Genomic DNA, 11,449 nt, shown 5'->3' with positions numbered 1-11,449 from the left:
TTAGAGGAGATTCCTGCGAGAATAAAAAATGGATCCATGTTGCTCCAGCATCCCAAATCTGCACACTCCTTCCATCCTGTCCTCTGCAGCAGTGAGGACATGGTATGGCCATACCCCTCAGTTTATCCCTAGGTCCCACTATTGTCACTGATAATTCTCTTGGTCTCGTGTGCCCATGCTTCAGAAATAGTCTGTTATTTACAAGTCCTTTAGTTTTCTATCTCTGGGATCTATGCATGTGGCATAACCTAATCAGCCAGTATTTTTGATTTTTTGAATCTACCTCAGAACAATTTCACCAGCTGAAGCTTTGTCTGCATTGGGAATCTGCCCTGATTCCAGCAACTGATGGCCAGTCACCAATGTAGAGGAAGGAGAGTTCAGTAATAAGGGTGCTAACAACTGGCCTCCAAGGCTTAATTTCTAATTTTTAATCTAAATTCCCCATCTCAGTTTAATCTCAGTTTTTAATCTCAGTTCCCCAAAATAGGGATAATAACACTTCCCTATCTATTAGGATGTTGTGATGATGGACATATTAAAGACTGTGAAGTGCTAAGGTACTAGAGTAACAAGGAATATATAAAAACTAGAGAGAGAGTAGCTGAACCAGTTCAAATCCCAAATGTAGACAAGGAAAGCAAGAATTTACACCAGTGAAAATCAGAGGTTTGGTTTTTTTATCTACACATGGGATTTGCATTAATGCAGCTACCAGTTGTTGAATTGGGGCAAATCCCAAATACAGACAAGGTCTCGATCTCTGTCTGTTACCAGTTAAACAATAATCCACAAATTGTGAGCTTTATCACCTAATAGTTGCTACAAGGCTGGAAGTTAAGAGCTTATAAAGTCCATTGTCCAGCATTGGATCCTCCAGTGGAAGAAGCTGGTAGCATGAATATGGTATGTGGCAAAGAATTTAGAGAAGTTAAGATGTGATCTGCACAGTTTTTGTAACAATTTAACTATATTGGTAAATCAGTGCAACCCCAAGTATGAATTCAGTTATACTGTATGAAGGTGCTTATATCAGTAGAGTTTATTTGGGTATATCAATATAAGCACCTGTACACTGGTAAACTGAATTTGCACTAGCAGGCTGTACTGTGATATTATATTGGTTTCTAACCCAATATAGTTAAATCAGTACAAATAGTTTTTGTACTTGCAGTTGTTTTTGTTTCTTTTGTTTAATTTTATTTTTTAAAACTGCAAGAGAATAATTCAGCAGGCGAAGAAGACAGCTAGATGTTCCAATGCAATGACTGAATAGAGCTTTTTACATAAATCAGTGCTTGCTGGAAATGGAAGCCAATTTGTCTGGTGAGATTTCATAGTATTCCAGTGAATAGCAATGTTCTAAATTAGTGTATAATTACATTATAAATCTAATATGCTTCACCTTAAGGCCGCCTTGGTTATAACCTTAATGCTGTCATGGCGATTTCTCAGTTCTCTCTGGCTACTTGCCCCTCTTATATCTCATAGAATTAAATACTGCTTAGGGTGCTCCAGGGTTGGTGGTGAGGAGGGGGAAGGCAGGTAAGGAAGAGAAGTTGGAGCAACCAAGTACATGGTATAGATGTTGAGCCAAGGTTGTTTCCACTGCAATAGTAGAAAACAACTCAATGGTATTAAAAAAAGGGGCGGGGGGGGGGGCAGAGTGGAGTCTTTTGTTTTAAAATGCAGCTTTCAGCTGCAGCAGTAACAAGGTAACTGTCCTGAAATGTGGTAAGACTAGGGATGTGAATGTGTCTGTTTTCTACAGACCCCTTCTCTCCTCTACTTTTGTTATATAGCTACTTTGTTGAATATAGTATAGCTCTGAAGGTTACAGTTATAAAGAGGATCAGTTGCACTTCAAGCTGAAGTGACAGTGGCTTGTGTAATTAAAGTGGTTTAAACATTTCCATTCTAAATCTCATTTTTCAAGCCCTAGATTCTAGCCAAAGGGAAATTGTTCATAGTTCCAGGATAAACAGTTAAGCCATCTCTGAGAAAAAAGGCCAGACCCAAAATAATACTTTTCCCACTAGAAAACATTTTTGTAACGTTTTTCAAACAGTCCCAGTGTTGAAGTGTGTGGCAATAGAAAATTCAAATTTGGCATTGCAATGGTCCATAAGATGGAGAGAGACCTTTCAATGTCCTGATGAAAATACCTTTTGATTTGGCTGAGATCTGAGGATCTGAAAATTGCAGCTCATAGAGGCATAGTAGCACCATCAAACAATCACAGGCAGTTTTAATAACTGTCTCCCTTCATGTTGAATAGAAGATGTGCATAGCTTGTTTAGGACTGACGAAAAAGGATGAATCCTGCCTCAGTAACTGTTCTCATCTGGAATGCAGGGGGGAGGCATCTATAGCTGCTGTCCTCTGGATTTTTGTGTTGTAGGGTGATACTGCACCTTAAAGTAATTGAGCAGTAGATGAGCTAGGGCTGATAGCTGCTTATTAGTTGAGTCTTTGAACTAAACATAGGCGTGGGAAGTAGGGGTGTGGGGAGTGCTGCAGCACCCCCAGGTTTTGTGCCCAGGGTCCCAGCCACTGGCCCCGCGCTCCTGCCACCTGGGGTCCCGGCCCCATGCCCCTGTCGCCCAGGGTCCCGGCTGCCAGCCCTGCTACTGCCTGGGGGCTCGCTGCCGGCCCAGGGTCCCGCTCAGCCATGGCGTCCTGGCCACCAGCTCTGCATGCGGCGTCCCAGCCACTGGGAGCCCGGGGGCTCCACTGTCGTCTCCAGGGTCCCACCTGGCTGCTGGCCCTGCATGCATGATCCTGGGTGCCTTACCCCTGTTGACGTCTCCCACACACACACACGCTCCCAGAGCCATGGTCCTACTCCTGGCCTGAGCTCTAGGGAGCAGTGAGGGGCGTGGACAGTGGTAAGAGGGGTGCAGCTCATCATCCCCGCTCCAAAAAGTGTTCCAGTGCCACTGGAACTAAACCCATGTTGGGTCCATGGATCATTTTTGTGGATTGCAGATCAGATGTGGATACAAATTTTGTATCCATGCAGGGCTCTCTATTTAAGAGTAATAGCTCGTGCCACTTTACAAACGGAGGTATTACATTTACTTTACTCATGCACATGTAAGTGAACTCGTTGAGTATAACTTTCCACTTGCAATGGTCTAAATGTGGACAAAAAGTCAAAATGAGGGATGAGAAGAAAAAGGTAGATCCAGACTCTTAAGATGAAATGTAGTACAGTCAGTGTCATGATAATACATGTGCAAGGCAATAATTTACGTTGATACACATGAGACGGGCACCTGGATATCAAGGTGATGGATGTACCAGAATTAGCTGGGGATAGATAAAGACCATGCCAGGTATGGCTGGAGGGGTAAAAGTAAGTATAAATCTGACATGAGAAATCTTTCATAAAGAAGGAGAGTTGAGATGTTGCAGTTGCTGTGTAGTAATAGCTTGTGTGAAATTACATGGGACTCTGGACAGAAGGGAAGTGGAAATGATTTCAAGCACCCTATCAAGCATTCTTCCATTCCCAAGGAAAGGTAATTCAATTTTAATATTTAATAATTACCCAAGGCAAATATTATTTGGAACATAAACACACTCAGATCACAAGACTAGTGGTAGTATGAGGACTGACAAAATAATAATTGCCTGCAACGAAACCTCCAACAGAAAATACAGATACACCGTCTCTAAATGAAATCTTGACTGTTGACATAAAAATGCTTTGTCTCAAAGAATGCCAGCCACTGCATTATCGGACACCTTGCTTCAGATCAAATAGAGTGTAACCCAAACAATTCACTTCCTTTGTTAGTATTAAGCAAGTAGCTACTGTTAGTCTTAAAATTAGGACTTTGCTTTTACTCTTGTACTACAGAAATTGAGACTAACACATTTTTGCACTTGTATTCCAGGGGAATTGAAACCTTTAGGAACAGTCTTCACTATTTCTATTTGTCAGTGAAAGGGGGAACTAATATCCCAGAAACCAAAGTCTTCTGATTGCTTCTCTTTCTGGAAAGTAATGTAGCAGGTGCGGGAGGAACATCTGGTGTGTGAATGCCATTAGCTGCTTTTCTGGTGTTTCTGCACACAAGCGAGGTATTCCTGCACATCATCTGGGGAACCAAGAATCAATGGGACTCTCTGGTGAATAGACTCAGGCTTCACATCCAGCACTGGCTCAGTCCCTGTGGTAGCCATCCCACCAGCCTGCTCAATGATAAAAGCCATGGGGTTGCACTCATAAAGGAGCCGGAGCTGTAAGAAAAGACAAAACACAGGACTGTTTGGGGGGAAATAACAACAAAGCACTTCTCAGAACTTAAAACTGTTGACCTTCCCTTTGTGATCTTGGCAAGCTTCTGCAAATCTCCCACTAGAAAATCTACCACAGTTCCATTGGGGTTAGCAATGATGGGAGCTCTGGTGTAGACCATCTGCCAGTGTTTTAACCACTGTGTTCTTCAACTCTGTCTCTTTTACAGCCTCTCTTTATTCAACCTTCTTTCAGGGTTTCTTTAACAATAACGTCCCCACTATAAGCATCATATTGCGTCATGTTCCCATCTCCCATTGTGAGATTTTTAAAACTTTCTCTTCTGGCTTCCATTGCAGCTTCTGCAGAAGCTGTAGAAGAATGCAGTGACATTGCATTGAAGTATCAATATTCCAGTGGAATTTTAGCATTTCAGAGCTCAGGTATACAGGTACCTGTATGGGACTCTGGACAGAAGGGAAGTGGAAATGATTTCAAGCACCCTATCAAGCATTCTTCCATTCCCAAGGAAAGGTAATTCAATTTTAATATTTAATAATTACCCAAGGCAAGCACTGGCAATAGGTTTTGCCTGACTAACCAGGTTCCTGAGGCTGCATGCTGCAGTGAAGTGGTTGAACTAGCAAAGGTGACACCTTCCCACAGGCCTTGTTTGTTATCTTGAAGCTTGGACAGTTTTGTTTGCTCAGGATATTTTGGAGTCTGAAACCTGATGCTGACATTCTCAAGTTTCAGGAGTTGACTGTACAACTGTGGCTAAACCTGTTACAGTGAGTGGAGTTCATACAGACACTAACTCAATTTTTCCAAGTAACTATGGTTATTTTAGAAACGTATTTTCAGTTTAGTGTGAGGGGAATTAGGCCCGCAATACCTATTAGTGTTAACAGAAATTTCAGCCTAGATTTTCAGACATCATCATAAAAATGTTCCAGTTTGAAAGCAAATACATTTGGGTCATGTCAAAAAACTCTGAGGTGCTGGAACTAGGGGGATGGGCATGTGGCAGCGCCCCCTGGCTTGAAGTGGTTTCCATCATATGCAGGGTTTACAGTTTGGTTCAATGGCACTCAGTACCCTCACTATAAAAATTGTTCCAACGCCACTGAAAAAACTACAGTATGTAAAGGAGAATGAAAGGCTGGTGATTTAACAAGTTTTAGTTAATGGACTTGGTTTTGGGGGATCTGCTTGGATAAAACACTTATTTCTTCATTCTGTGCCTCAGGTCTCCATCTGCAGACTAGAGGTAATAATACTTTCCTATCTTACAGGCTTGTTAGGTATTGAGCCTATACAAATGTAAAGCACCCTCCCAAAAACATAATGTGCTTTGGGGAAATCGAGGTGTGTAATGGAATGCAATTAACCATGTAATAATTTCTGTGATCACCCTGTTTGCAGTAAAACCAGGGATTTCATACACCTAAGCAATGTACATAACATTAACTTTATTTCTGACTTATATTTAAAGTTTGTTTAAATGCCACTCTAAGTACACAATGTCCAGCTAACAAGTAATTTGGGGCAATGGCCTTTGTATTCTCTTTATGGCATGGTCAATTCGAAAAAGAAAACCTGCCACAAAACAGCAGTGGAGTCACTGCAGAATCATGTGGGGTTTGTCACTGCTTTGGTGTGACTGTAAACCTTAAGAATGCCATCCATCCGCCTCAACAGGTGGAAAACTAGATGGGACCAGCAGTGATTGGGATAGAACCCATAGAAAGGGGAAGGAGAGCAGGCATTAGCTGGGGGGGATGCAGGGGTGCCCCCCCCCCCCCAGAGTCTCTATTAATTCATTAGCCAACCAGGAGAGGAAGGGAACTGATTGGTCCTTTGCTCTCCCCTTTTATTAATATTAAATCCCAGGCCAGGCCTTGAGGAGCCTCTTTTTGCTCTATTTCAGAAACCCCTGCCACCTCCACCCCCTGTAACCATAGTTTAGGAGCTGTGTTTTACAGATACTACAGGTCTGACCGATCACCTGTTTAGAGTCAAAAAGGAATTTTTTCTTCCCATTATGGCCAAATTGGCATAGTCCAGTTTGGGGGGTTTTGTTTTTGTTTTGCCTTCCTCACAGCATCCTGGAGGCACAGTTAGGCTAAATAGGAATAGGATTTAGTAATTTGTGGTAGTATTTGGTAGGGATGTTAGTTTATTGGAACTTGTGGCTGGTTTCTAGTGTAATTACAAGGAATGGTTCTGGGAATTTGCTGATGGGCCTTGTGCTCATGGGATAGACTAGGACCCTGTGTCCTACAAAGGCTAAAGTCCTCCCGTTTTGGTACCCTCTGTCGCCCTCACAAGGGGATGGGGGTGGTGGGTGGTAGGATTCAGAAGAGGAAGCTGAGTCTACCCTGAGTGCCGGGTGATATGGCAGAGGCTTTAACCTCGCACTGGAATTACGTACAGGCAGTTAAGAGCCTGGGTGACAGGGCAGATAGTGCCTCTCCCCTGTGTTGGGTTTAATAAAGTTGTGGTCTGCTGCCTAAAATCCATCCGTGTGTCTGTCCTCATTCACCACCATGTCCAGGTCAAAAGCATACTTCTTGCTTTTGTTTGAAAAGCTGACCTCATCCAAGCTTCCCTCCTTTAAATGAATTAACGTTTTGTAATTCATTAGAGCATTGTGAACATCAGATCCAAAAAAAAATTTGGTTAACACTTCCAGTTTAAAAACAGCATCTTCAAATAGGTTGATACTGTTTATTTCAATATGAGAGACAAATATTAACTCTCATTGTATATATTGAGCACTCTACACTCTTGTTTTTATCTTGACCTGTAGGGAGTGGCATTTGTGCTATACTAGCCTGTTCATTTAGCATGCCCATCATGCACTTCAGCTCCAAAATCCATGGCGCAAATCCATCCCAGGTACAACGCCACAAATTTGCTCTCTCAGCACCCTGCCTATGCATTGGGGATGTTCACGGGGTAAAGGAGGATGACTGGGTAACAGTCGCCATGGTACTGTCTTTCCAACCGGAACAGCTGTGACTTTGGATGAATTGGTCAGTATGTACAAACCTACATGCTGAAGACAACACAAGTCTAGAAAAAGTGGTGGTGATCCTTTATGTCAAATTACAAGCCCTTTTCACTCTTAACTGAAAGTGACAGCCCCTTAATTTTTGTTTATAGTATAGCCATTAAAAGCAACCTCCCCTGCCCCCCCCCCCCCCCAGTATTAAAAACCAAAATCTTGGAAGCTGACTGAGAAAACAGTGCCTCCAAAATTCTCGTGCCAGCACCTAAATACATCACCTTCACAGTGCACCCAGGCTTCCTGAATGAAAGCCTTGAGCTAATTGTCACCTCTCTCTCCTCCATGGCAACACAATCCAAGTCAGCCATTAGCTACTAGAGGCTAATTTACATGTGTAAATCCTTTAATTCCATATTTGTTCCTTGCTTTCTCTAAAGCTGTGAAATGAAATCACCTTGAAACTGCTATTGCCTTCCAAAAAGGAGCACAAAGTAAAGATTCAGCATATTTTTTATAGTATCTGGCACAGCTGTTCACGTAAAATGAAGATCCCACATACACATACCCTTTGCTCAGAGGTCTAGAGCACAGTATGTATTTCACAATGTATGGTGTACGCTGCCTCTTGGTATATGCCTGCCAGTACATTCAGGATGTCCCTTTTTTTCTGTCTCCTATCTCATTCACTTCACAGCTGCTTTATATAATTTCCAAATATAAAGACTTAACCTGAAAAAGAAAATCTGTAAAGCTGGTTCTCTCTCACACACAACCACCTCACAAATTCTGTAATAAATGGCCGGTCCCTGCCAGAAGGCCTTTAACACTCAAACATTCTGAGCAAATCTGCCCCAGAAATCACATGACCTGGAATGGCTTAAAAACCAGTCTTGAAAATCATTACATAATGAGGGGATTCCTGCAGTGCCACCATGGTGAGAACCCAGCTATTTCCCTACTTCTATCAATTCCTCTTTTTCAACAAGGACTTATTGATTGGCCTCTTCAGATGAGTTTTTAGTCCCCTGTCCCAAGGTGGTTTGTATAGTTGGACAGATTATAATCATCATGATGACAGCTTGGCTAATTCTGTGGGACAAAATATATTTGTCCACACCAGTCAAGGAAACAGTGCTTTCTAGCTCAGTTGTATTTAAACATGATTTCTGGTAGCACAGTGTTATTCAGCGAGGACAAGGCTGCGGAGTCTGTATAGCAGACCCAGTCTATGTACCATGAGACTCAGGCCTTGTCTACATGGTGGTGTAATGTGCTTTATGGGGGGTGTGATATCTAAAAGGCACTAATATGTTGCACATTAATTGGTCTGTGTGGATATTGGTGGTCCATACTAAAGATTCCCTAGTTCTTTTTAATGTAGTACTATTTCAAATAGCAGTACATGAAGGTGAATCAGCAGAATCTATATGGACCAATTAATGTGCAAGAGGTTAGGGTGCTTTACAAGTTACACCCCTGCCATTACTCCACCTTGTAGACAAGTCCTAAGTCCTACACTATTTTGAATACTTTCCCAGGGGAGCCATTGTGATGTTTCACTCTAGTGGTTGGCTCCAGTTACTATAACTGCTTGATCCTCACTACCAAGTAAAAAAACTATTTTTAGGTCAAATGGTAGAGGCCTGTGTGTTCAGTGCTGTGTTCCAGGTTCAATCCTCATTGGAGACTGCGAATCAAAAGTTGGCTCCACTGAAGGATGTGTGCATAGTTTGTAACACGATTAGTTTAAAAACACAAAAATAAGTGGGATGACTCTGAAAAGTCAGAAGTATGTTAGATGGGACCATTGTTGAGTTGGGCCAAATCTAATTTGTAAAAACTTTGGCCTTAGTGTCCCTTAATATACTCCCAAACCAGCTCAAGAAAAGCTATATTTAAGCCATTGTGCATAAATTAGAACCATTCTGACACACTCTGGAAAAACAGTGGTATTAGGTACAGTAAGTTCAGAAGACAAACAGTTTACCTTTCCCTTAGGACTCTTCTGGTTAGCTGGGTACATGAATATCCCACCATACATCAGGGTGCGATGAACATCAGCCACCATCGAGCCCACATATCTAGAGCCATAGGGTGCACTGCCATCCTGTAAAACAGATGGAGACCCTGAAGCTAAAGCTGTTATATCTGCCAGGCTGGGTAGCTGGCAAAACTGCAATGAATCATTGCCCTCTTCATTTTGTTACAAGGCAGAAATCAAAATTCCTGACCACCTATGGGACACTCTAAATGTTGGCAGGCCTACAGTTTGACACACCCTTTCTCAAAAGGATAGTCTCTTGTAAAATGTAATAATGTCCATACAACCCCAAAGTAGCTGCAGCAGTTTTTAAACTCTCCCTGGGTAGTATGAGCCACTCATGGTAACTTTGTGGCATCACACGTGTGTGCAGTTTGAGTACATGAGAACCTCATGCCATCTTTCCACTTTCCCTGCTTGCTCTGTCTTGAGAGCCAACATGGACTGAGACTGGTGATAACCTTGCTTCCTCATGTGATCAGAAAAATGGGTGTAGTCAGGTGCTTCCAAGGATGGAGATTCAGGAAGAGCAGAGCAAGGGGGATCTATCCTTCTGCTACACCCTGAGGATTCTTCTTGTTTTGCTCCCAAATAGGTGCTATGATTTTAGGATTGTTGCAGACTTATTCTGGAGATTAGTTGAGGGACTGAGGATTATTTGAGAGTATGGTTTTGTTTGCTTTTAGCTTTTTGGAAGGCAGTTTATCACAGAAAATGTCATTTTTGGGAGAGAAGTAAGAAAATGTATGCCTATTTAAAATCTGGGGGACATGGGCTCCCCCAGTGCATCACCTCTGATCTCCTGCCTCTATCAGTATACACCTTCCAACTTCTGCAAGAAATGAGGCAGGGCTTTTACAGACAAATCTCCTTCATTGCACAATCCTTATTCATCCCCAGAGCCAGGTCCATCCTGTGTACTGAATGGGGTAAGTGGTCCTGTTGTTAAAAATAGTACGTGATCAAGTAATTTAAAGACTATATCACAATCCATAAGCACCAGGGACCCAAATTCTGCACAGGCAGCCTTAAAAGAATAGGAAATGCCAGGATTCTATTCTAACTTTTGGGTGCTTGACTTTGCAACCTTAATAATGTCCTTTTTAAGAAGAAGAATTTTTGTGTATTAGGACATAGAGGACCACATTCCACTAGTGTGTTTGAGTTATCTGAGTTATGTGATGATCATAAGGACAGTATATGGGATTAGGAAGGACAGCTGGGAATCCTGCTTCCTCTATCAGGGTTTGGATGTTTCCTACCATGATAGAAACATAACTGATACAGACGCAGCTGAATGCATGATCATGCTACAAATAATAGAAAATAGAAACTGCTTCATTTTAGTGCAGTTGTCATCTGCATCACAAGGACCTGGCAAACAGACAAAAGCAAACCTTTGACTTCCCTTTAGGAAAAAGACACTTGCAGATGTACATTCAGTGTTCACTTTAGTTTTCAAGTTTTACTTCTTGTTTGATCCCTTATGATACAGCCTGCCATTCTCACAGCTGCAATTGAATATCTCGTATATTTCTCTTTCAGATGAGAAAGCTAATGTATGCTGCATGATGGCTGGAACAATGCCCAGATTTCCCTCTCAGACAAAGATAACAGAGACATGAATGCCCGTGAAATAAATTTTTTCCTCTGACTAGACTCTCAGAAATGCCTAATTTGTATGTGCACCTGGAGAGCATTTGATATTGGCTCAGTGGGTCCTAATGAGAGGGAGAGATTTCCAAGATTCCAGCAGCATATGCATGACCACTGAGTACCCCCTTTTCCCTCACCCCCCCAAACTGCTGCGATATTTTCAACAGTGGGGTGGCGGAAGCAGGCATCCGTGCATGCCAGCCTCACACTCGGTGCAGCCCACAGTATGTATTACAAGAGGCAGCAGTGCTGGCTACTGTGCCTCACAGAAAACTGGATGCCAAGTCCCCCACCCAAACTGCTGCTCTGACATGATGCTGCCATGGGCTATGAGCCACACCAAGCATCAGTCACTCACTCATACAGATGCCCACTTCTGCCTCCCCACTGTTGGAAAAATTGTAGTATTAGCTAGTTTTTCTATTTCCAAGCAGTCCGTGAAATCACAATTTTCACAGGGCCCTATTTACGAGTCTCTTATGCTTAAACCAAA

The 11,449-nt window shown here is 42.4% G+C and overlaps 1 protein-coding gene and 1 long non-coding RNA gene across 2 annotated transcripts in view; one reads left to right on the top strand and one right to left on the bottom strand.

The window, feature by feature from the left end:
* Positions 1-3,528: 3,528 nt before the first annotated feature.
* The window catches only part of LOC125637108 (fructose-1,6-bisphosphatase isozyme 2), a 39,999-nt gene continuing 32,078 nt past the window's right edge, over positions 3,529-11,449 (bottom strand). Inside the window, exons 6-7 of the mRNA XM_048851234.2 lie at positions 9,247-9,366; positions 3,529-4,248 (exon numbers count right to left, since the gene is read on the bottom strand). Coding sequence (XP_048707191.1) covers positions 4,054-4,248; positions 9,247-9,366 — 315 coding nt within the window. The 3' untranslated portion in view covers positions 3,529-4,053. The remainder of the gene's footprint in view (positions 4,249-9,246; positions 9,367-11,449) is intronic.
* LOC142072172 (uncharacterized) lies at positions 4,629-10,954 on the top strand. Its single transcript, XR_012668550.1, has 2 exons — positions 4,629-4,780; positions 10,846-10,954. It is a non-coding gene; the product is annotated as an uncharacterized LOC142072172 (long non-coding RNA).

Source organism: Caretta caretta, chromosome 5, assembly GCF_965140235.1.
Source record: "Caretta caretta isolate rCarCar2 chromosome 5, rCarCar1.hap1, whole genome shotgun sequence".
Classification (NCBI taxonomy): Eukaryota; Metazoa; Chordata; order Testudines; family Cheloniidae; genus Caretta; species Caretta caretta.
Note: the sequence above shows the minus strand (reverse complement) of the source record. Positions and strands in the feature narration are given on the sequence as shown.